Below are 27522 nucleotides of genomic sequence, written 5' to 3' on the forward strand. Positions count from 1 at the left end.
GGCCAGATGCTGGTGTAGGAGCTGATATTTTTTAGTGCAGGTGCATTTTCTGTTTGGTAAAGGACTTTATGTGCCACTGTTAGCTGGCTGAACTGCAGTAGGCTTGGCAGTTCAAGACATCCTAGGCGATTTAGGTTATGACAGTGGTGTGTCTGGTAGGCTCTGGCAATGTGGCTATAGCAGGATGATCGTTTATTAAGATCTGTTTTGTTTAAGTTGGAGAATCGAGGTGAGGCATAGAGAAGAGTTGATAGCAGATGGGAATGGGCAGTTACCTTGCAATAGTTTAAAATCACTTGCATGAAATTGTTTAAAGTGCATAGCTTAAGTTGACTTTTTTTAATGTCCCTTGTATGTTCTTGAAGATGCACTTTAAACTTTCATTTACTTTCACGTACATAAAACTTCTTACATGTACATTTCAAAATATACGCAGTTCCTTCTGTATTGCAAGTATAACATCCATTTGGAAAAAAATTAACAGAATTAATAGCAGGAAAGTTCTTGACAACATGAAAACAAATAGAACATTTCCCGCACCTAAAAGTGTCATATCTTAAAATGATCAAGTGTCATATCTTAAAATGATCTGTCTGTTCCTACTTTAGGCATTTGAAATTTTCTGTGCACTATATCAGAAATACTATGGCCCTTTTTATAAGAAATCAAAAGTTTGTTTGCTAAACATTGTTCCAAAAATACCATCTTTGAGCAACATAGGTCAATAGTAATGTAACATTTGCACAATCTGTTAACTTAGTACATTATAAATAGTCAAAAAGTAGATAATCTTACCAGTATGGTTGTCACTATTATTTCCTGCATCTCTCGTACCTCTTATGTCAGTCTAACAAACTGACCCTTAATTAGATTTGGTTTCTGCCAGTATGGATGGTGGCTGGTGAAGTGTAAATAAGAATTAGAAAATGTAGGTTTTCAAAGTGTATAAGTATGCTCAACATTATTCTTATAAATCATAATATCCAGATAATTCTGTGTGACAAATATGTGGCATAGGTACCTTTTATAGAAAGAAAGGTAGCATTAGTGTATTCAATAAATTCCTTCAATAACTGATGTCCTCCAGTCCAAAAAAAATGTATATAATCTAAAAACCTTAAGTATAGTAGTCTTTCCAAAACTGCTGTTCCTAAAACCAAAGAAGAATAACAGCAAAAACAGGTGCTGAAGCAACCCTATAGCTACTCCCATTGTTTAAAAAATGTATCATCCAAAAATACAAAATTGTTTAACAAAACAATCTCCATGAATTCAACTGTAATGTTTATATCTTTGCTGTAAAATGTGCATCATGTAAAGCAGCTGGAAAATTGACCACTATAGGGGCTCCAAAGTACAAAACAGTTTAATAAAAAACAGGTTAAGTGCTTTTGTTTCTTTAATCAGAGACTTCCTCAGAACAATTAAAAGTCATCCTAAAACAACATTTATACTGGAGTACCAGTCATGTGACTGATAAATAATTCAATTAACCATTTAATTACATACAATACATACTTAAAATAACATGCTAAAATAATTAAATGTCATTATACCTATAAATTCATTAATTTTAATAAAAACTAATAGATATTGAGTCATTAATTCCTGGACAGTTTGTAGCATTTAAAATCTGACATTTTAATTCACATTTATCCAAGTGGTCTGTAGTGATATATCCTCTCAAGTTGTTCTTCACTTGCTCGATCACTACACATTTAAAGTTATGCCCAGGGTACTCAAAGTATATGCCTATGCAATGCATTTTTATTTCTACATTTTTTTTAATATCTACCAGATGCTCATATACCCTATCCTTGAGTTTTCTCAAAGTTTTCCCAACATAGAATACCCAACATGCACTGCAACTTGCCACATACATCACTTAGTGTGAATCACATGAAAAATGGCCTCTGACATTATATCCAGCACCATTAATGAACAAACAGTGGTCAAGACATGGGAACATTGTTTACACCTCCCACACTTACTCATACCATTGCTTTCTAATATTTGCTTCAATGTTTTGTCCTCCTTGTATACTATTTGAGGGGCACTACCTAATACTTTAATCATTTGACTATCCTTAGCAAAAATAACCCAATTATTTATGAGAATGTTAAATTCCATAACTGTCCAAAGTGAAGGTAGAATTAAAAGATTTTCCACTATCCAACCCCACTGCATCGCTGACTGCTGCCAGTGGCTGACCTTCTACCCTTTTCTCCACCATATTGTCTCTACCTACCATCTCATAACCAGGTAACTGGGTATAAAAACTAATCTAACCAGTTATCCTTTGACAGAAGGTGTTTTTATAGTCCTTATTTCTTCCTGTAAGTGGCTTTTGTTGATTAATCTTTATAAGAGGGTAACCTCTTTCTTAGAAACTGTGAGGGCAGAGGGGGATCATGGGAATGGGGAGGGAGTCAGAACCTTGGATACAGAAGTCTGAAAGTTGCTGGCATTAGATCCAGCGGCATCCAATGTATCCACAAGTTGAGAAGGACAGAAGATGACACGAATCTAGCATTATGGTAAGTACATAACTTTCATTTTGTCTTCTGTTCAAGAGCAGCATGGATTTTATAAGCAAGACCATGGTAGTTTTTTGAAAGCTGCATTCATCTCTCCTTTCTGCAAATTACTAGGATAATCTTCTACAGAACTGTAGTGTAGAGTGCAGCCCAAAGAGGATAAGGTAATTGCATCTTTTGTACTGGAACTCCAGATCCTTGAAGCTGCATCATTCATCAAGGCAGTGACCAATCCACCATCCTTTTTGGTGAGGTCTGTGTTTTACATTATCCTTAACCTTTTCTTTTGCTTTATTTGCAGCCCCCCATCCTCCTTTGGTTCCTTATATGATTTTTTTGAGCGAACTGAGTGTGTTTGGACCCCTCACCATTTTTTATTGATGATCCTCTTATATTTACAGGGATGGCAGGATGATTGTGAAAAACGGGAAAGATACTTTGCTGGTATCACACGTAGATTAACTGTCAAATGGTGCATTTGACTAAGCAATATGTTATCTTCTAAGGCTTTGGACATTAAAATTTCTTATTTCTTAAGAAGTGACCATATTTTGCTCCCCTCTCCCATCTTTACTAACAAAATTGACCAGAATACCCACTTACTATGATTCATTTGGGTATATTTCAAACTGGAGGTTCAGTGTTTCTATTTTGCAGACTATTTAGTAGAACCCTGGCATTCTTAAAAGGTGTTTTGCCTTTTAACCATTGTTATATTATTGGTAAAGAAAGGAAAATCTATTAAACTGAATCTATTTTTGAGCTTTGTAGGACTTGTGTAATGACATGTCAATTTGCACATTTACTCAATCCACAAGCTTTAAACTTTTCTTATTTTACAAATGAGTATTGTCATATATGTTGGTGTAAATATTATTGGCAACTCTAACAGCTTTGCATCCTTAATGTATCTCTTGCTGACATAATGGAAAAGTTGGCCTTTTTCAGTTGACAGGTAACAGTGGATTATCAGATTATGTAATTTTATTACTGAATGTGCTGTTTAAACAATGATTCCAGTAAACTCCTCTGTTTTCTCAACACATTAAACTAACAAACACTGAAAAAAAATGCTCAGCAGGAAAGAGAAGCAAAAGCAGTGGTAGCAGATCAAAACTGGCACCTAACGAAGAGTTTTGTATGTTTTGCAGTGTCCAAATCCTCAAATTTATCAGATGTAGCACTAGCTGGACTTGCCAGTAAAGAGAACTTTGGCAGTGTCAGTCTGAGGAGTGTTAATCTTACAGAGCATACGTCAAACAACAGTGCTGTGCCATATAAGAAATTAATGCTCTTACAAATTAAAGGTAGGTACCCTATTTTTTCATTGTGTTAGTAGGTCGTTCACAGTGTTAATGATCCTTAAGGCAGGGCAGCCAGTAGTAAAACTCTACATCACAATGCTCACCAGGATGAATTTTTTAATTTAATTTCATTATGTTGGTTTGCTACTTTTAGTCTTTGAAAAAACTTGCATGGAGACCAGTGAACAGTTTGAAATCACTTTAATGCCAGGCACAGTCAGGGTGTAGACTGACCATGCTGTGCACGTGTCGTCACTTTATAAAGGAGTGTGCAAATTTGCTTACATACACTGCTTAGTGTACCATCTTACCTTCCTTTTTAACTTTGACTCCTTAAATAAATAAATTACTGGAATAAATGGTATTTCTTTGTCTTGGGTAACGTCAGTATCAACTGGCTTGAACTTCATTCCAGCCACCCTTCTTCAAATATTAATCTCTTCTACTTCACCCAGCTCATACACTCTTCCACCAGACCAAACAAAGGGACTGAAAATGGATCCATCTTAGATTGGGCCCTGGTCTCAAATCCTAACCAAGTAACCTCAGCAGGAATACTGCCAAACACACTCAGCGAAAATCTTCCAGTTTTTCTCCCGAGCATCCCCTCCCAATCATAGCCAGCATCAGTATAAACAAACAAGGAACTTGTCCTCATTTAACCTTATTACCTTCAACAACATTCTAAAATCTACTAACTGGCACCCGCTAAAGACCCTCCTACTAGACAAAGCTGTTGAGTACTTCAGTAACACCTTCATGAATAAAGTAGCCTAGCACCGCTACGATTGCAGAGAATAAAAAATAACCATGCCCCTTGGCTATCCAAATCCACTTGACTTCTCATGCATGCTAGAGACAAAATATGGAAGTCATGGCAAACCCACAGAAATGCCGCAGACCTACTAAAAATCAAATAACTTTGCAACTGTGCAAAAAAACTAGTTAATAAAGATAAAAAAGAATATTACCAAAAATTACAGTCTAACCACCAACAGAACCCAAAGAGATTATGGAGCTCCATTACCTCACTACTTTAACCTAGGCGAGAAAAAACATCTCTGCCGTCATCCTGCTTAAATTTCAGAGGACATAGCCTACTGTTTTTAACACCTTCTTTATAAACTCCATAGCTGACATTACTGCAAAATTCTCCCAGACAAATCTCTGCACACCTACCCCTACATCACCCACTCACTCCCCTCCCCAATTCACACCTAGTCCTCACAAGAACCTAATACATACCCCCCTTTTTTCCTTCACCCTGAAGCCCACTCCATCATCAGCCATAAAATGGTACTAAAATTAAAAACTTGCTCCAATGCCCTGATAATTTTCTCTCAGAATATTTGGAAATAGCCACTTGCACTATCTCATACCCTGTAAGCATACTTATAAACATATCCATTCTAGAGTCTTACTTTCCCATGGCCTGTAAAAAGACCTTCATCCTCTCTCTCCACAAAGGAGGCATTAATATAGACATCAATAAAAAAAGCAGATATAAACCAGAACCAAAACACAACTGTTTGCATAAAGATCCAGGTTTAATGTAGCAAGACAGGTAAGCGCTTTCACACATTAGATGTGCTTCTTTAGACAACAAAGCAGTAAAATCAGGCACATTATATAATGCATTCATCTACTATAATAAAACAATTAACCTATAAGAACACTGTTTCAGTTAATCAATAAAACATTTTCATTCATTTAGAGAGACCTCTGGCTTTCAAAGCCGGCTTAATAGAGACCCTTTTATTAATGCCAGGAAACCTGTCTGCCTGCATAATAATAATAATAATAATAATCCATAATAGTTCCCTTTCCTCAGTAAAATGTCTGAAGTCACCACCCCGAATATTAGGAGTCACCATCTCAATTACCCTAAAACCAAACATATGCTCTTGTCCACATTCAACATAATGCTTGGCAAGGGCATTGTGTACATCACCTTTATTTATACTGTTAACATGTTCTCTCATTCTTTCCAGCAAAGACCTGTTTGTCTTGCCTATGTAGAAACAGTCAGTGAAATCATAAAGAAGAAAATAAAATTGTGTTATGGCTGCATGACACATTTTTTGACTTTGGGTTTTCATCGAGCATTGTACTATACAGAAGATTTCTGGATAACCTTTTTTTGATTTGGACCGGGACAAAGGCACAACTTCTTAATTTTATATCTTATTTTAATATTACAGTGCCATTTCTTTTGTTCACTTTTTCGATTTCAGTGACAGCAATAGACTATTTAGATGTAAAGGTTTTTGTTAATTCTCTGGGACGTTTGACCACTACTTTACATAGAAAAAGTTGTAGAAAGAACACATTATTACAACGTAACAGTATGCATGTGGGTCATGTCTTCAAGAATGTTGCCAAAGGGCAATGTATGCGCTTGTCAAGATTAAATAATGAAGATACGTTGTATGAGGCAGATATCAATTGTTTTCAACAGGAATTAATTGACAGGGGTTATAAGAGGAAGGAGGTAGCTGATGCTGTTTGTTTTACACACGAAAACAGGAGGGGAAGGGTAGACCCTTTTTTACACGCAGAGTAGATTCATGTAATGAGAATGGAAGCAGCCCCATGAAGGAGGAGACACTACCTATGTCTCTATTATACTAGTGATGTCAGTGACATTGTAGGAATTAAAAACAATTGGTCTATTTTACATCCATACCAAAATATTTGCTCCATTGTAGGTGAATATCCTAGGTTTAGTTTCAAAAACAAATAGTCTCTGAAGAGACAGTTGTGTTAAAAAAAATTCCATACAGGAGAAGGGAGAATTAGTGAGCAGAACTCAGATGCGTTGCTGCTCGAGATGCAGTTACTGCACGTTTATAGATTCATATGTGGATTTTGTTCATCCTTCTACTAATAGGAGGTTCTGCTTTAATGTCACTGCTGATTGTAGAAGCAGGAATCTGGTTTATTTAGCCAAGTGTAGAGCATGCGACTGCTTCTACATAGGCAAGACCAACAGGTCTTTGCTGGAAAGAATGAGAGAACATGTTAACAGTATAAATAAAGGTGATGTACACAATGCCCTTGCCAAGCATTATGTTGAATGTGGACAAGAGCACATATTTGGTTTTAGGGTAATTGAGATGGTGACTCCTAATATTCGGGGTGGTGACTTCAGAAATTTTACTGAGGAAAGGGAACTATTTGGATTATTATTATGCAAGCAGACAGGTTTTCTGGCATTAATGAAAGGGCCTCTATTAAGCCGGCTTTGAAATCCAGAGGCCTCTTTAAATGAATGAGAATGTTTTATTGATTAATTGAAACAGTGTTCTTATAGGTTAATTGTTTTATTATAGTAGATGAATGTATTATATAATGTGCCTGATTTTACTTCTTTGTTGTCTGAAGAAGCGCATTCAATGTGTGAAACCACTTACCTGTCTTGCTACATTAAACCTGGATTTTTATGCAAACCGTCGTTTTGGTGCTGATTTATATCTGTGTTTTGCATTTTTTTTTGTTTAACTAGCACAATTCATTCCAGTGGGTCCATTTGTTTGCTACTATAGACATCACTAACTTTCGACCCATAGCCATTTTCTCCCGATCTCCAAAATCCTAGAAAAATGCGTCAGTACCCAACTTCTCAACTACTTTCTGGACAACCAATTACTATCACCACCACAGCATGGCTTCAGACCCAGCCATAGTACCACAATCGCCCTTCTCTCATTTATGTATATAGTAAATAGTCTGCGACACTGGCAAAATAGCCTCAGCCTTATTCCTTGACCTTTCCAAAGCCTTCAATACCATTTCTCACCTTCTCTTCCAGTTCTCTAACCTTAGTCTGCCCCCCCCAACTCTAAAGTGGTTCTCCAGTTACTTAAATCAAAGACAACAAGCTATTAGATGTCAAAATGCCATCTCTCCTTTCCTTAATACCTTCACTGGCGTCCCCCAAGGTTCCATACTTGGGCCAATCCTATTTAGTATATTCTTAAACAACTTCAACTCAACTTTGTCTCAAGGAACCGTAATTCAGTATGCAGATGACTCAGCTGTCATCTGCTCTGCCAACTCTATCTCTGACTTAATTATTCTGACTCAAAATGCCTTCTCCTCAACTGAAACCTGGATGCACAGCAACCACCTTGCCGTAAATTAAAAAATAAATAAAATCATACTCTTCACCCCTAAAAAAAAACAACCCCCTTAAACAAAACTGAGTTCTCCATCTTCTCTCCTGATAAGTCATTAATAGAGTTCATTACCCACACAAAACTTCTCGGAGTCACTATGGATTGATATGAAATTTGACCTTAATATACAACAAAACATCCAGAAAACACACTTTAAACTAGGTACTCTCTATAAGCAGAATCACTTTGTAAGTCCATCCATGAGAATAACCCTAGCCACAACATACTTTCTGCCTTCTGTCCTCTATGGTGCCCCTGTACTTACTAATTTCAAAACTACTCCAACCTCAAAATTGAGACTTGCTACAATAGAATAGCCAAATTTGCAACTAACTCCAAATACTCCTCCCATCACTGCACTGTTCTACGTTCACTAAATTGGCTAGAACTGCCAAACTATGTTTCCTACCTGCAACTAACCACAGCTCATAAAATACTCTTCAGACCCCAAGACTGTCGTGCCCTAAGCTCAACATGCAACTAAAACAACCCAAGTGTAGGCCCCTTAGATCAGAGGATCAGAAACTACTACAGATCCACAAACCTAATCTCCCGGCAAGCTCCTTTACTCTCACTCAATAGCCAAGAATTGGAATGCCTTGCCTCTAACCATTAGATCAACTCAAAGCCCCTCTTACTTAAAAAAATTCCCTCCATACCCACTTTTCCTCATGCTGGAAATGTACTTGCACCAAACCCCAATAAAATCTCCACCCTACAGCCTGTCCCCCCAGTTAATTGTATTTAAAGCACCACTGTATTTAGGGCTCATACTATTAATATGCCATGCAACAGTTCATGCTAACTGTACAAAACTGTAACTTTAATGAAAAAATTGTCATGTTTAAAACTTGTACTTACTACTCCTTTGTTATTGATTGTAATGTGTTTACAAACTCATTGTAATTTTTTCTACTTGTATACAACTTTTAAATTATCTTTTTGTACCGTGGAGCTTTTCTCTCTGAGCCTTCACTGAAAATGGGTTCTATTGGCCCAGTGGACTGTCCTGATAAAAAGCAAATAAATAATGACCTGAAACCAGAAACAAAATGCATTTTGAGAACACCCCTATTAACGTGGAACAAACCCACAGAAATAGGCACATGTTCAAAAAATGAAGTTTAATCATCCAGATAGGAACAATTGCTCCCAATTAACAGCTACACCAATAGGTATTACCTTACCTAGAATTAAGGTTACCCATAACAAAGTGCATGATACAGCCTGTGTTGCCAATTAACACTGATTGCTGTCTCTTGTTTTCTTATCTCTAGTCCCCTCTGAGATGAGAGAAAGAGCTTGTATACATTCAGAAAACATTAACTTGTAGACCTAAGAATAAGTGGACTGGCTGACTTTAAATAAAACTAAATTGAACTCTACTCTATTATTACATGCTTTAAAGTATTAAGGCTGCTATCTCTTATTCACTTTCCATAATTTGAAAATGTATTTTTCATTGAACTGCTTGCCATTGTTCCTTTAAATTTTGCATTTCCCTCAATGAAAAATTCTCAGGATTAATTGTTTGTTAATAGCTTAAGCCAAGAGCATTAATCTAGAAATGTACCCTTATTAAAACTAAGATGAAATATCTTAAATCTTCATATAATATAACCAGTGCACTTTTACACCCCACCACAGCAGCCCAAAATAACTTCAGACATTTCTAAAAGATTTGTGTCTGAGTTGGGCTATCTTCTGCTCCAAGAATGTTCACAAAATGTATAGCCCCTCTTATATTTTATTGCAGGCTACAGGGTATCTACCTTTCTCAATATTTAGATGATGTGCTTCTCTTTGCAGAGTCTTTTTCAAAGTGTCTGGAATCTCTCACTTGGGTGAGAGATCTCCTGTGTATGGTGGGATACCAAGAGAAAATTCAAGTGTTTGACTCCATCACATAGGGTTGTCTGCTAGGCTCCTCAGTACAAAGAGCTTTTCTTTCATAGAAAAAGCACAGATCTATATTTAGATCGTTTTTTTTTTTTTTTTTTTTTTTTTTTTTTCTCTCACTCAGACTTCAGTCACTGTGAGGGAATACCGCAGGATTCTGGGTCTCATGACATCTATGATTCTTGTGATACCTCTGGCAATACTTGCACATGAGAAAGATTCAATGGAGTATGTGTGTATCCCTGTCGTCTCCTCTTTTTTGTTGCTCCAAAGCAGTCAGTCAACACAGAGATCTTGGATTTTGCTTGGGGAATAGTGTTGGGGGGATAAAAGCACAAAGTATCTGAGACAGCAGTGATAGACACAAGCACATAAATAGAAAAGAGATGCTTGCCTTTTTCAAGGCACTCAACTGTTTGAATCATCTGTGGTCCTCAAGACTACTTCAAGATGTTACAGATAATACCACAGTGATATACATAAACAAGCAAGGTGAACCAAATCTTACTCCCTGTGCAGACTAGCCATGTTAGCATGGGATATAGCTTTACAGCACAGTCTCACTCTACAGGTATCCTACATTCTGTCAGAGCAAGGTTAGAAAACTAACTGAGAAAATTTAGATCAGAGGGTCTTCCAAGATCTGATCCATCTGTCTGGAGTTCATCAAAAGTAGACTTGTTTTGCCTCCCCGCTGAACAAACTAGGACTCTATGCATGAAGGCTTGGAAGACAGGTGCCTTTTCTTTTCCTTCAACAAGAAAGTTCTGTATAATTTACTACCCTTTCCACTGATAGCATGCCTCTAAAGATTCAGAAGGAATTCTCCTTGATCATTGTGGTGACTCCATTCTGGTCCAGGCAGTACTAGTTTTCCTTTCTTTTAGAATTGGCCAGGAAGATTTACCACAAGCTTCTTCACAGACTGGATCTACACACACATGAGCAAGGGAGTTTGATACATCCTGACCCCAGAGTACTTCAGCTGACTACTTAATGTGGTGTACCAAGTTTACTTTAAGCCAAATTATCTATCTTCCTGTTTTCTTCCCTGAGCCCCAAAGTGAGGGAGACTGGATACTTCGTATCTTGGTGCAAAATCTTTCAGAATTGCTTATCAGTTCATTTCTTGTGACGGTATGATAAAGGGGCAGCCTGTGTCATAGCTGACCTTTCCAAGTGGGTTGTGTAAGGCTGTTGCCTTTTGTTATTCCAGCTATAATTATAGTATTCCAGGCAAGGTCAAGGCACACACTGTACCAGAGCCCTGGCTTTATCTGTGACTTTTTGAAGGGGATTGGACTTGAAGTATTCTGGAATCTTGAACTTCGTCCTCTGTACGTTTTACAAAGTACTACAAGATTTATTCCTTCTGCAAGTCTAGATCAGGATTTGCTAGGACCATTCTCCTGGGAATTTGGGAACTTTCTGCATCCACCTCCTGGTTATTCTAAGATGTGATATTCTTTCCATATAGCTAAGGCTTGTGCAGCAGTGATCAGTATGATGAACATAGTACAGTTATGTAAATAAACTTATAATAGTAGATGTTTGACTGATTACGGCTGCAGTAGCCACTCCTTGTCTCAATTCCCTTTGCTTTTTGGTCTTTGCTATGCCAGGGTTTGAACATTTCTTGTTTGTTTCATGCACTGTTCTGTCGGGGCTTAGCCTTCCGGTCTCAGTTGGCATGAAAGCTCTGAAGAGCTCTGCACTCAGACCTGTCTTTTATTCAGCTCTGCTTGAGGTGACTGCAGATTTGAACACATGGAAGTTGCCCTGAAGCGTTGGGAGCTGACCCGCTAAGTCCTATGTAGGCTATAACCAATATAGGTTAGGCTACATCAGCAGTGATCATTCAAACACCTACTGTGATATGTTTGCTTAGAGAACTGAACTTTCAGAAAAAATAAAAAAATTCAATGAGAATGAAGTATGTTGTGAAGGAAGGGAGTCAAAGAACATAGTAAATGCAGTGTACAGCAGCCATTGCTACACTAAAGTGGTCCTGAATGTTGTAGTTTAAAGTTGTGTTAAATATATTACAAAGTACCAGTTCTTAAAAGAGCTTGTTAACATCATTAGTTTGCTAAACAAGTTGAAGTCAACTGTAGTGATGTTAACAAAGTAAAGTGCATAATATTTTCTAGAGTGTAATCTTCAGTAAATCTGTATGGTTTGATGCCAGATTATGTGGATATTCATTGCATGCTTGATTTTCATCTGATTATTACTTCAGTTTTTCAGGATGCACATACACTGTCTTTACTTGTAAAATTACTTCACTGTGAAATGTTGCTTTCCAAAGTTAAAGTACTCTGTTTCTTTTACTGTAAAGTAAAATGCAAGATGTCATATGATATTTTCACAGTATTTTATATCAATACGTGCATGTTAGTTTAGTTATCTTTTATTTACTGCATCCTTTGACATTTCTAATTCTAGCATAGTAAAATTTCCACTGAAAGTAACATTCAGTACAAAGCAATCCCCATGCAATTACTTTCTAATGCTAAGTTACCAGTACCCATTCTGCCAGCATTTGGAATTGACAGTTGCTCATGTCTTCTGTTTAATACATGATCCCAAGGGCATAGCTTTTCTGAAATAGCTAATTGTTGGATCGGTGTCAAGTTCTCTGTAGATACAGTAATAAAAAGATTTATTGAATGTATATGTTTTTTAAGTGTTTTGCCATTTGAATTGCTGCAAGTTCATATTCTTGTCACTTGGATTTTCTTAGATCATGTTATGCATCACTCCTTTACAGACAGTGATGTGGCAGTGATTAGTTGTTAATTTTTGCTGTTTTAGCTACACATTTTGAGTTGGGTGGATTTTAGTTTTTTTTCAAGTAAGATATGACCATAATTAGGACCAGAAAAACGTTATCTTGCATGTGACTGTTTTAATTGTAGACTAGAACGTGGACTAGCTACATCCCTGTGTTACCCAACACTGGTTGTAGAGTTCTAATAGTTTGGGCATCCTGATTGTGCGGCTTGACACGGAGATTTGGATATTTTTATAAGTATCCCAGTTGGTTTTAGGCTGGATGTAAGGGAAACGGGATAATTACAGCAGTGATTTTTGTGTACATTATTCTGTATGTTGCTAATTTTATGAAGTGTGTTTGATTGTATACAAAGTCAAGTGTTGGCACAAGCATGTTGAAATATTCTATGTACTTCTTGCTCTGAAAGAAATGCAGATGGTGCCTTTTACAAATATGAGGTGTTGCTGAACCTGTGACTGATGAGTATAAGAATAATTTTGTAGAAAAGAAAAAGTAAAACACACCAACAGGAATGTAATTGATGGCAATATATTTGACATCTGTTACTGGAAAGAAACTAATATTTCGGAAAGCAGTCATCACAAAATGTATTGGAACACATGCAAATAGATTTTTGCTTATGTTAGAACTATATGAGTCAGTTGGGAAAACTTATCCTATAGAGAAGACATCTTGGCATTGAGTTGCTGAGAATCAGACCTGTATTTGAAACGGATGATTCTTTTATAAATAGCTTTAGTTACAAGACACCAATATTCGCATTTATGTTTGAATCTTATCCATTTCTTATATTGCTTGTAAAACAAAAGCTGCCAAGTAACTTTCAATGTATTACATAGTCTGAATACTTGCAGTGCAGTGCCATGTAGATTGTCCATATGTCGACGTTCCCCATGGTTTAAGTAATGATGACAATATGTGTAACCAAACTGATGATCAGTTATGCAAAGGGGCCTGTGTTGAAATAGGGTGTCTAGCTAAGGGTGCTATTAAATTACCTGGAGGTTATAAAATAAGCACTTGAATTCTTATGGAATGTTTTGTACATGTTCAAGCCTTTTAAATCTGCAAGACTCATTTTATAGTTTCATGTGTGTTTTTGTCAGGAACAGGCAGGTCTTGAGAATGAAGTCCATGGGCCATTGGATACTGAAGTAATAAATACTTACGGGGTGTCTGACTAACGTGTTTAGTTGACGTTTCTTTTTAAATAAAGGGAAACTGGCATGCAGGGATTGATTTGGTGAATGTTTGTCAGTGTTATTGGTGCAAAAAATAGCTCACTGTCAGTATGCCTGTAAAATACCGAGAAAGTTTCATGCAGTTATGAATTTTGCTGTGAATTTTAGTCGGAAACCTGGCAAATACATTCTTGATGAAAGTAGACTATCACCTTTTTGGCATGTTTTTCTCTGACTACATCTTTTTCACCCGTGAATTTTGCATGGAAAATCTGGAGCTCTGTGGATTAATATTATACAACATGACCATGGACATTTTGGATGAGATGTCTGTTCCAGATAGGAGAAAGACTATCCCTTTTTGAAAAAAGCAGACCAGAACAGTAATCACAGAGAATATGGAAGAGGTTTTGTTACAATATTTAGTGTGATAGGTCATAAACATCAAAGTGTCTTGATGTATGTGGCTGAGATGAATGGAAAGAAGGACGACTTCACTTTTAGCTGAGCCTAAGAGTTTGACAGGAGTAACTGAAAGGTGCAGTAGTTTGTGACTGTTTTGTGGACTTCAGATGCAGAACAGGTGAAGTAGATGCGACTGTATTAATTTATGCATTATTGAATGGGTGTGACATCACAATTTCAAATTGCAAGGAGAAATGGTTTAAACATCCTGCTAAAAGGTCATCTGAAATGTGCAGGATGTGACTCTGGAATGAGTTCAGATATGTAGGAGTAGCAAAAGGAGTCCAGCAGGCTTTGCAACTTTGGAAGATCCTTACATTTAAATTATCACCCTACAAGAAAAAAGAAGGATGCATAAGTAATGTAATCATCTTTCATTCTCAATAATGGATTCGTATGTGAGACTACACTTTAATCTCTGAGAAATTAGTCATTGAGAAAGTCTGGCAGTGTTTCAGAAAGTGACATTAGATATTTCAGACAGTATTTTCACTACAGGGTGTCAGGAGAGACAGGAAAGCAGACTGAGTTTCTATATCTCTGCATATACATATACGTATTGAAGGTATGTAACTTGCAGATGATCTTTGTATAACTCATTGTAGAATTCCTGACATCTGAAAATTAGCCATAGGTAGACATCCACCCAACCGACCCAATTTCTAGAGGTCTGTAGATGTCAAGTGAGACCAACTCTCCTCCCTAGCTTGGGGATGCTTAGCTGTGTCTTACAAAAATATTTGGTCTATAGTTGTGGCTAGATGTGTACTCTGTATTGTAGGCAGTTTACCTGTGCCACCTTCAGTTCTTTTTTCCAGCACATCTCATCCACAAAGTTCATGGTCATATTGTCTAATATTGATCTGCAGAGCTCCAGATTTTCAGAATCTGTGAATAGATAATCTGTGAATAGATAAGTGCTGCATTGAGGATATTTTTACACTCCTGGTCAACCTAGTGCCTGTTTATGCTTCACTGATCAAATATCGTGGAAGACTGCGCATGTTTCACTAGTGCTCGTGTCATACAGACCTGAAAAAAAAACTCTGTGGCGCTGGGCACCAATGATCTTATTTCACCAAATATTTGAACGAAACCTTAGATGAAGAAAACTGTCATTAATATTTGCATTGTAATTTGCACTTATCGAGAGAGATTTATTTTTGTTTTATTGCTAATTTTAAAATTAAGTATATATTTTTATATTTATAAAGCTACCTCAATAAACATGCACTCATTGAAGACTTTATTGCTGTTACATGAACACCTGTATGGCTGACATGAATATTCTGACAGTATATGACAGGGGTCCAGTTTACAGGATGACACTTTCTGAGAGAAAAAAATGCTAGGTTTGTGCATTACAGTATAGTATTAATGTAAAGACTATGAACGCATTGGTTATCATCACTTTAAAGACTTTTTGCTGATAATGTTCCTTTTTAGTAGCTTTTTATTCACAAAATATTTGCATTTTCATGCAGTTTTTAACTTGATTATTAAGAAAACACTCCAAAATATAAGGGTGTGTGTAGACTGTGTTAGAGTTGACCTTACACGGCACAGGAGTGTTAGGGTTAGAGAATGGCCAGGCATACATCAAACCCTGAGTGGGAGAGTAAACATTCCCTGCAGAGTATTAGTATACAGGTGATGCCCACTGAAAAACAAGTTTGATGCTTCATGGTAGCATATTAAGCTGCTGTGGAGCTTTGAGTGTAAGTAAGCTAACGGCTATTTTTATGCTAGCTAAGCAGTGCTTTTGTTGTTTAATGAGCATAAAATTAAACGAAACATTAAAAAAAAAAAGAAAAAAGTGTGTAGGTTTGTTTCTGTCTGTGCTTGAGAGTGTATGGGTGCTTGCAAGCATGAAAGCAGAAGTGTGTGTGTGAGAGAGAGCGAGCACTCAAGCAGTGGCAGTACCAGTTCAAATTAATAGGTAAGTATACGTCTCAACCTCTTAGCTCAAGAAATCTGGATAAAGCTTAAAATAAAGGGAAGACCAGGCTCAAAAATTGGAACAGATTTTAAATGTTGTGGTTACAAGAATAAAACTATTTGTTTTAGCATGCATTTTGTGTAGGAAATAGTCTGAAATTCAAATGCACGTCGTTAAGTAAATTCAATCCAGATTGATTTGCCAATAAACCAAACTGTATGAGCAATAGACTAAAAAAAAAAAAAAGAGGTAAAAAGTAGTGTATTATTTAATTAAGTAAATACTTTATGTACACTTTGTATAATATTTCATGGAAGTAATTTATTTCTGAAATTTTTCCCTCTATCAGAGGGTGTTTATAATTTTAAATCTGATGATGTCAGTCTTCACGTAATCCTTGACTGTGGGCTCTGCTCCAAGCCTCGGAACTGACTTTGCCATTTACTTCAGCTCACTCCTTCCAAACTTTCAAGCTAAACTCTACCCATAATGCTGTTCTCTAAAATACTCCAGACCTCGTTTGCCACTTTGTGTCGGACGCGTCCACCTTCTCTCAAGCTTTGGCAGTTTTTTTCCTCCTGATTTCTCTAATTTTTCTGTCGTCTTTTATTTTCCGAAGTGCTCCTAGCTTTTCTACCCACTCCTCTCTTTTTCTTCCATGTGAGTGATCTATTTCCCCTTCCCTCTGCCTTTGGGTAGTTTTCTCTTAACGTACAATTGCTGGTACTGTCCTGTTTTTACCTGGTTAGGTATTTTCGACTACCATAGTTGGTACCTTTTCTTCTCTTTTTTTCTTCTTCTATAAAAAATATAAAAAAATAAAAAAAAATCCTTTCCTTCTTTCCATGTGTGTTTGTCATTGACCTTTATCAGTGCTAAGCTTAGTTTTTTTTTTGCTATGGCTGATAAAGCTACAAAGGGCACCTCTGACTTTAAGATGTGCCAGAAGTGCAAGAGGAAGATGCCCAATTCAGATGCGCACGTCTGTTGTGTATATGTGTTAGGTGCTGTACAACTGCAAGAGGATTGCTCCATATGTCATGGTTTCTCTGCCAGGACTTTAACTGAGTGGAGAAACAAGCTAATTTTGGAAGGTTTACTGAAAGGAGATTTCGAAGAGGCCATATCTGGTCCAAAGACTGAAGCCAGTTCATCATCTTCCTCTTGCTCCACTTCTACGCTGAAGAAACGCTCTCATTCAGTACCGAGCAAAATCATCCAAACAGCCTACGGTGTTGACCATTACATTGGCACTGGTAGACAAGAACAGTGGCTACTTAACAGACATTGACAGCTTCTGTACCAGAGGTTTTGTTGGTACCGAAGCAAACTACATTGAAGACATTACCAAGGACTACATATTCTTCATCGGTTGATCCTTTTGCGGACCTCCCACCTAGTCCATTTTTGGAGCCGAGACCGCCTAGATCTCCTTTGGCATCATCCGTTCAAAAGAGTCTGTCTGAATCGGACATCATGAGGCTGGTGGACCAGCTCTTGATGGCGAGGAGACTACCTCTATCTTCGGTTCCCAGCCAACATATCACTGGGACCTGTCCTCCTTTTACACAGTCTTCTCTTCCTCCTCTAACTCCAGTTGAGTCTTTGGAGTCCCTGGCACCGACCTGCCCAGCTCTGACTGTCTCGGGTCCGGTAAGAGTCTCTTCTCCAGAACCAAGAATTGCCTTGAGCTCCTCTGGTTTATCAGAAGAGGTCTCCTGGGGGTCGGGGCTTTGTCACTGCCTCTGCTTTCATTGGCTCGACCCAGGCTTCTGCTTCAGAGGAGGCTTCATTGGTGAATGTTGGGACCACAGTTACGAGAGAGTCTGTTTTGGTTCTGGGCTCCCATCCCTCTAGGGGGGGATGCCAGCCTTTCCAGATTATGGAGAAGGCCTTGTCCATTCTGAATTCCCAGTCTTTGCCATCCCTCTCGCACCAAATGTTTCTGTCCCCTCAACCAGAGCTTCCCCAAATGCCTCAGGAGAGATTCACCTTGGTGGTTTCCTCTTCGGATACTTTCCCAGAACATCCCCCTGAGGAAATACCTCTGAAGAAAAAGTGCAAGAGGAAGCACTTAGACTCCCTGGAGGAGTCCTTCACTGAGGATACTGATTTTTGATGAAGGGGAAGGTTCTCCCAGGTCATCCCTTGATGATGATTCCTTCAGAGACATCCTGGAAATCCTTAAACAGAGGGGTGGCTGGACTTCCCTCCAGCCTTCCTCTGAGGAATAGGTATACCTAGAGGCTTTTCATGCCCAGCCCTCTACCTATTGGATCTCTCCGCCCACTGATGATCTTATTACATTGATCATTCAGCAGGCATGGAAGATTTCTGACTCCACTGAGCCAAACCCCAAAAAGGCTGACTGGATCCTGTCTGCCCCTAAAGGCGAGCAACACTAGGATAAGTGTGTCCCTGTAGAATCCATGGTGATAGTAGCAGCCACTAAAAGCGAACATGCAGAGGAAAGTCCTACTATCCATCCTCCTAACAAGGGGTCTAGGACTATGGATAGGTTTGGGATGCACATTTATGCTTCATTGACCTTCGGTCTCAGGTCTTTGAACTATTTGGGGCACTTTATCACGTTGCAGAGAGAGCTGATTAAACAGCTGTCAGATACTCTCTCAAGATTAGTAGCAGAAAGGGTACGAGACACTGTTACATCTCAGCTCGCCACTCTTGAATCAGTCTCTAACACAACTATGAGGCTAATTGCCCATGCAGCCAAAGGGATGACAAGAGCAGCGGGTTCAGGCATAGCCATTAGGAGATGCACCTGGATGCGCTTGTTTGCCTTTGCGGAGCCATTTAAATTTTCTTTAGTCAACGTTCCATTTGACGAAACATCCTGTTTGGTCCCAAGGTAAAAGACACACTGTCCAGATGTGAGAAAGATGGTAAGGCACTTTCTGCTGTGGGCGTATGTTTCTGCACTCCTTAATGGCCCTACTGTAGGAACCAGAGAAGTGGGAGGCTATAGTTCAAAAAGTCCCAAGGGCCTTTCCAGGACTCGCGTGGCAAGCACTTCCCCCTGTGGCAAAGGGGAAGGTTACAATGGAAGGTACTGTTCTAGAGACAGAGGTGACCCACAAAACCAGGGGTCCAGAGATTTTCTCTGGTACCTCTTATCAGTGCTCCTGAGCTGTGTCCCTACACCAGTCTGCCTGGCTACAGAGGACATCAGACAGTTTGTTACAGGGCATCATTTCCAGAGGCTTATATCATCCCCCTTTCCTCAAATCCAAAAACACAAAAAATAATCCCAGACATTCTTCCCAGTCACAGGGAAGCAGCAGTCATAGAAATTAAAAAAAACTGCTCAAGTCATCCAAGAAGTCCCACCAGACAGGATCAGAGTTTTACTCAGGATTCTTTTTAGTGCCCAAAAAAAACAGGGAACTGGAGACCCATTTTGGATCTCGGCCAATTCAACAAGGCAGTTCAGCAAACAAAATTCTGGATGGTCTCGGTACAGTCAAGTCTTCCTTTCTTAGAAAAAGATTATTGGATGTGCTCTATATATCTTCAGGATGTGTATTACCATATAAAGATAGACAAGCACTCCAGAAGATTCCTGTGCTGCCATCTGGGAGCCAGTCATTTTCAATTCAGAGCACTGCCCTTTGGTCTCCCCACAGGCCCCAGGGTGTTTACCAAATGCTTGGCAGTAGTAGCAGCTCATCTCCGACTGCATGGATTTCAAGTTTTTCCTTATCTCTATGACTGGCTCCTTACTACTACCACCAGGCGTCAACTCAGACAAGGGATTACACCCTACATCTCTGTGCTTTGGTAGGCATTACAGTAAATCACGAAAAGTCAAATCTTCAAGCCACACAGTATCTGGAGTTTATAGGAGCTCTTCTGAACACTGTTATGTGAATCGTTTCACTTCCAATAGAGAGGCTCTAAAAGATCAGGTCTCAAGTAAACCATATAGTTGGAGCAAAAGTGTTCCAGTCTGATTCATCTTACAGATGCTAGGCTTGATGGCAGGCCTCTGTAGCTCTAGTTCCCTTGGCCAGGTATCATATGCGGACTCTGCAATGGCTTCTAGCCTCCCAATGGTCGGTAATGCATCAACTGATGTCATACCGCATACTGATCACCAATCGCTGCAAACAAGACCTGTCTTGGTGGCTCCATTCCAACGAGATTCTTTCGGGCCATCCTTTCATCTTTCCACAGCCTCAAGCCAAAGTGAACATGGTCACTTCCCAGATAGGGTGAGAGGGACATTATATGGGAAGGACAGTGCAAGGCACTTGGTCCCAGTGGGAGGCCAATTTGCCCATCAGTGTCCTAGAGATGAGGGTGGTGCTATTGGCACTTCAAGCATTTCAAGATGCCCTTCTCCTGGGAACAGTGTCAACTCAGACGGACAACATGCCAGTGGTCTGGTACATCAACAAGCAAGGAGGAACCAAATCTTACCCACTTTATCAAGAAGTCCTCACAGTCTGGCAGTGGGTGATTTCTTCCAACTGCTTTCTCATGTCAACGCATATTCCAGGGAGTACCAACGTGATAGCAGACAAGCCGAGCGTAACTATTCTAATGCCTCACAAGTTGTGTCTCAATCCTATGGTGGTGAAAAAGATATTCTGCCAATAGAGCCAACCTTGCTGTGACCTATTTGCTTCCTCCCTGAACAACAAATGCAGTCGATAGTTTGCCCTAATTCCCCCTCCAGGGGAGTCACTCAGAGATGCTCTTATCCACGATTGGCTCCCCGGACCCCTGTATGCCTATCCCCCCTATTTAATATTCCACAAGGACAGGGTTTCTCTCAGGCCTGATCCTTCCTTTTTCTCAAAGGTAGTTGCAGAATCTATTATCAATCAAACCTTGCACCTACCAGTCTTTTTCCCCAGTTTCTCCAATAAAGGGGAGTACTGTCTACATTTATTAGACTTTCACAGGCAGTTACATTTTTACTTTCACAAAACAAAGGACGTCAGAAAATCCGACCAATTGTGTATTGCCTTTTCCTTACTTTCATTAGGTAGCCCAGTTTCCAAGGTTACCTTAGCTAAATGGCTTTGGGATTGTATTACATTTATTTATCATTCAAAAGACCTCCAAGTCCTGTGAAAGCTCATTCAACTAGAGCTGTAGCAGTGTCTGTAATCTTTCATGCTAGAGCTTCCTTAGATGACATTTGTGTGGCAGCTACATGGGTATCTCCTCATACCTTTATTACTCATTACAAACTGGACCAGGTCTCTGGGGGTATGCATCATTCTGTCCGATGGTACTCAGAAATATTCTATCTCAAGTCCACCCAAGATTCAGGTAGCTGGGGACTCTGTCCCACAGTGAAGGGTTGTGTAAAGATCGACAACATCAGATAAAGAAGTTATGTTTTACCATAACATTCCATTTGTGTTGTCGATCTTCATTAATTCTTGACACCTCCCCTTCCCTCGGCCTGAGACTCTTAGTGGACCGAATACTTCCAAGACTGGCTTCATAATAGGGACACAGTTCTTGTCTCCTCTTGTTCTTTATTATCTGTCTGCCACTGTTTTAGGCAAACTCGATATGAGGAATTTTAGAGAGAAGCGTTATGGGTAGAGCCTAGCTCAAGAGTTTGAAAGGCGTGAGCTGAAGTAAACGGCAGAGTCAGTTTCTAGGCTTCAGAGCCAAGGATTAGTGAAGATCAACAACACATATGGAATGTTATGGTAAGACGCAACTTCTTTTTTTGGACTGGATTTATTTTCTGTGGTATTTGCGAATGCTTTATAAGCTTGAAATACTGAAATCTTGAAATTCAGTATCTTGAGTTCATAAAGTGTAAGGATCGGAAGATCGCAACCCCAAAAGTGTGAAATTCAAAATCTCGAATACGGGAGATTTTGAATTAGCAGTTCTGGTGTTGTGCTGTGTTCGTGGATTCAGGCAAGTGTTTAAGGTTTTTTGGTAGGGGCTTTAGTGTGTATTGTTACTGTGATGTGTGTGCGCGAGAGGAATGTAGTTTGTGTGGTGGTGCTTTGTGTCTATGTGTATGTAGTGTGACCTTGGAGTTAGAATATTTAAGTAGGGGGGTGTGGGGGCTGCAGGGGTGTGTGTGGTTATTTAGTTGTGTGCATGTGTGTTGTAATGGTGTTTGAATGTGTTGGGAGTTTGAATTTTGCGGTTTCAGGATTTAGGGCTTCGTGATTGTGTAGTTTCGGGTATTTGGATTTTCTGCTTTATAGGCTCGAGATTCTGTAATTCGAGATTTCAGAAGTTCGAGCTTATAAAGTGAATCCGGTGTTTATAACGTTCATTCAAGCTTTGGTATGTTTTTTGTAATAAAGTTTCTTATTAATTCTGTTTGTTATAAACATTTCCATTACGTTTTCATCTGATAGCGTGTTATTTCTTAATAATAATGATTGATGGCACTTATCCTAAGCGTCAGATACTAGCCTGCTGTTTAATGGGTTCTGCAGGGCTCAATCATTTTTAACTTTGATACTAATTTGGATTAATTAACTAGTTTATGTAGATGTTATTAAAAGAACTTAATTTTTCTAAGTATATTGATATTTTATGGTTTGAGATTTGCTGCTAAATATACATATGTATGTATATTCACAGTGGTGCAGCGGTTAGTGTTGTTGCTTCACAGCAAGAGGTTCTCTGGTTCGGTTCACGGCTGGAGCGCCTTCTGTGTAGAGTCTGCATGTCCTCCCCGTGGTCGAGTGACGTTTAAAGACATGCAGGTAGGTGCGTGTGTGAATGGGTGTGCCTTATTTCAAGGTTGGGCATCGGGCTGGCACCTTGGCACTGTAAAAATCCACTGCCAATCATTAGCAGACCGGAGTTCCGCTGTGGCAACCCCTAACAGGGAAAAGCCGAAAGACATTAGTTTTGTAATTTTTTTTGTCATGTTTCCATCTGTCTCTCAAGCTGCATCAGAAACTGGCTCACCTCCAACTATCAGACAAAATAAAGTCCTAAATGTGCTATCAAAAGGTAAAAATACTGCATCGATGGATCCTGAAGATATCCCTGGATGCATCTTAAAGTTAGCCACACCCCTAACAACACTGTTCAATATCCAACTCCATGCAGATGTTCATCGTGTTTCACTGTTGCAGTCATTACAATTGGGTTATCCTGCTGGCAGGCTACCCGCAGTCGGCCTGAGTTCCAAAGTCTAGGTCCGGCGTCGGTTGCTGTCGCCTCTTCCCTGACGTCAGAGTGCCAGGGGTATAAAAGATGCAGCCAATGCCATTTTCTTCAGTCTTTCTTGTCGTGCGGTGCCCGAAGCAAAAGCAGTTCGCAAGTGCCGGTCGGCCGACTCCTGAAGTTTTCAAATTTGAATTTCAGATTCAAAGTCTTCATTAAAGCTAAGTACCCCATTGAGGAAACTTTTTTCTTGCTTCAGACCGATGTCAGGAAAAAGTTAACTGTATTTCTTGTGGGAAGCAAATACCTCATAAGGGTTTTCATTCTTACTGTATTCCTTGCCTAGGCCCTGACCATAACGTTGCTAGTTGTCTGTTTTATGCCAGATTTAACCAACGCACTATAAAGCGTCGGTACGATTTTGCATTTCATTACTTTGGCAGAAGATATAATTATATAATGCCGTCAGATCAGCAGACTACCGGAGTTTACAAAAAGAAAAAGAAAAGGACAGGCATCCGAGATCCAAAACCGATGAGGCTTCTTCTAGGCCTGTCACCGGTTCGCCGGTACTCAGGCGCTTTCGCAGCCCCTGACGCCCGTTACCTCAGAGCCACAAGCCACTTCCGACTCCCATGTGGAGCCGAATGGGGCTCTACAAACTCAAGGTATTGGACACTCGGAAATCACTCCCTCAGATGGGTCCGGAGCCGCTGAGCAGGCATCGGCTTCTGAGGGTGTCTTCAGGCCTACACAGTTATATGTAAAACCTACTTCAGCTATAAAGGCAAAGACTAAAGCAGCTCTAAAGACAAAGAAACAAGTGCAGCATTCACCTGGACAGGCCTCCATGCCTAAAAAACAGATGCTTAAAATGACCGAAGACCTTATTACCTTGATCAGGGGTTCCCATCTCCCTCCTGAAAAAAGGCCTAGGCAAGAGTTAGAATATGAATCTTCAGACCAGGTTTCCATTTCCTCTGATTCCTCCTCAGAACAAGATTACTCTACTCCTCCCTATTAGGATTCTGATGCTGAAGAATCTATTCCTTCAGCCTCTCCTCCTGAGGATTATTCTTTTGGGGAAACACTGCATACTATGAGGGAGCATTTTCACTGGGAGAGCCAAGACTACTCAGAATCCAAGAAAAGGCCCAGAGATTTCCTTTTATTGCCCCAGCACAGGCCCCTGGCTATTCTGCCTGTTTTAGACATTGTAGATGTATTTTCAGAGTCCAGTTTTTCTCCAGACTCTCTACCACCAGCTCCGGTTAAGCCAGACAGATACTACAGGGTTCCTGATTCACATAACTTTCTCTATAAGAACCCTGCAGCAGGCCCTGAAACCATCTCTCAGGGTCCCAAAGGGGTCAAGGCTTCTACTGCAAAAAATCCTATCCCCTCTGATAGGGATTCTAGATCCCTAGACAGATGGGGCAAAAAGATTTATACCTCTGCTACCTTGGCTGTAAGAACATTAAATTGCCAATTTCATATGCTTAAGTATCAACAATATCTTACGTCTTTGCTTAAACAGAAAATGCCAGTAAGTACAGAATGTGCAGACAATAAAGAAATGCAGGATTTATTGCATGCAGCTGAACAAGCTGGAAAGCATACTTTGCAATGTGGTTTTGATTCTCTTGAGGCCTCCTGCAGGGCCACGGTTACAGGTTCTGTCATTAGGAGGCATGCTTGGTTAAAAGAACAGAATTTGCCGGATCATGTTAAAGCAAAACTATTAGATGCTCCTTTACAGCATGATACTTTGTTTGGTGCTAAAGCAGAAGAGGTGTTGAAGAAAATGGAGGACAAAGCTAAATCTATGCAAACAGTCAAGGATTTCTTGCAGGTACAGCCTCCCAGATTTAGCAGGAACTGGCCTACAAAGAATTGGTCCTTTCTAGTGTCAGATAGACCACAAAGGGGCCGATACAGACGCCCCAGAGGCAGATCACAGCCCCAAGGCTCATACAGGCCTAAACAATGGGGTGCTTCTATCTCCAAGAGCGGAGAGGAAAAATCACAGCCATACAGAAAACAGTCTCAATGACTTCCCACTTCCAGCACCAAGCACTTCTCTTTTGGCAGCCCCTTTGGGAGGAAAATTAGCACTTTTTTCACAAAATTAGCACATGATCACCCAGGACAAATGGGTTCTAAATATAGTTACACAAGGATACAGGTTCCACGTTTACACCCTGCCAAGGCAAATTGGTATGCCACGTCTGCCACACAATCAATGGGCAGAGGCACAAAAACAAGTATCATCCCTCATGGACACGAGGGCCATTCAACAAGTACCAAGACAAGAGCAGGGTCAAGGATTCTATTCAAGACTGTTCTTGGTACCCAGAAAAGACAAAGCCTGGAGACCTATACTGGACCTATCTATTCTAAACACATATCTGGATATTCCAAAATTCAAGATGTTGACTCTACAGCAGTTTCTGCCCATGTTGGGCAAGAAGGCTTTGCTTGTGACTTTAGATCTAAAAGAGGCATACCTGCATGTCCCAATCAGACAAATGTGCAGAAGATACATCAGATTCAAAGCTGGCTCAATGCACTACCAATTCTCTGCACTGCCCTTTGGCTTATCTACTGCGCCCAGGGTCTTCACAAAGTGCCTGGCACCAGTAATTGCATTTTGCAGACGAAGAGGAATAGAAATATATCCTTACTTGGACGACTGCCTTATTCAAGCGGAGAACAAGGACATTCTACTACAGCATCTGGCGTTTGTAAAAATATTACTGACAAGTCTAGGGTACACAGTAAACGAAAATAAATCAAAACTCGTACCCTCTCAAGAGATAATATTTCTGGGTGCAAGCTTAAATACAACTGCCCAGATGGCTTATCTCACGCCAGACAAACACAGACAACTGACTACTTATTTCAAAATGTTGGCAACAAAGACCCAGTTATCTGCAAGAAAAATTCTGCAGGCCTTTGGTTTTATGGCATCCTGCATTCTGCTAATTCCATATGCATGACTGCATATGAAGAAACTTCAATGGTATCTAAAAAGTGTTTGGGCTCAACATTGCCACAGCCTGGAAACAGTAATTACCCTCATTCCCTGCCTGCAACAAGAGTTTCGATGGTGGGCAATAGCCTGTCACCGCAACATGAGACAGCCATTCACCTTACCCACAGCCAGGCAGACTTTGACAACAGATGTATCAGAGTATGCCTGGGGGGCCCATATGGCAGGAAAATGTATTCAGGGCACATGGTCCGCAAGTCAAATGCATCTACATATCAATCAAAAAGAGATGCTAGCTGTTCAGAATGCCCTAACAGCCTTCAAGGATCAGCTTCACCCAGGACAACTACTAATAAGGACGACAATACTACAGTCATGTGGTACTTAAGCAAGCAGGGAGGCACACATTCCTACCCACTCTGCAGGCTAGCCATGAACTTTGTGGCACACAGCATTGACTTACCAAGAAAATCTGCAAGCACGATTCCTGCCAGGAAGGAAAAATACTCTGGCAGACGAACTAAGCAGAAACCTCATGGATCCCCACAAGTGGAAATTGGATCCACAAGTCTTCAGCATGATAACAAGGACCTGGGGATGTCCGGACTTAGACCTATTTGCCTCCCCTCACAACTACCAAGTACAAAGATTTTGCACAAGGATTTATCACAAGCAAGCATGGAAAGTGGATGCACTCTCTTTCTGTTGGAAAAATCTAACAGTATATGCCTTTCCTCCTCTGCCTCTCCTCCCTAAAAGTACTCCTCAAGGTCAGACAAGAGAAACCAAAAATGATACTGATTGCCCCAGACTGACCCTGCCAGCACTGGTACTCAATCCTAAAGAGCTTGTCTCACTGCCCAGCCTGGACATTACCTCAAATGCCTCACTTATTGACCCAACAAGACAGTCAGATACTGCACAGCCAACTCAAAACCTTAAACTTGGCAGCATGGCAGATAATATAGCCTCTCAAGACACACCTCTCTCTAAAGCAGTGATGGATGTTATTTTGGAGGCCAGGAGGCCTAGCACCAGCAAATCTTATGCAGACAAATGGAAGAGATTCTGTGCTTGGAACCAAGCACAAGGTATTGACACG

General features: G+C 39.8%; 1 protein-coding gene across 9 annotated transcripts in view; it reads left to right on the forward strand.

Annotated features, from left to right (window-relative positions):
• Positions 1-27522, forward strand: part of SVIL (supervillin) — a gene marked incomplete in the record, with an annotated part of 2930183 nt that overhangs the window by 2300796 nt on the left and 601865 nt on the right. For all 9 annotated transcript variants that reach the window (XM_044066681.1, XM_044066680.1, XM_044066686.1 and 6 more), the window contains 1 exon segment: positions 3689-3844. In XM_044066681.1, coding sequence (XP_043922616.1) covers positions 3689-3844 — 156 coding nt within the window.

This window comes from Protopterus annectens, chromosome 3.part1 (genome assembly GCF_019279795.1).
Source record: "Protopterus annectens isolate FY-2018-M chromosome 3.part1, PAN1.0, whole genome shotgun sequence".
NCBI classification, from domain to species: Eukaryota; Metazoa; Chordata; order Ceratodontiformes; family Protopteridae; genus Protopterus; species Protopterus annectens.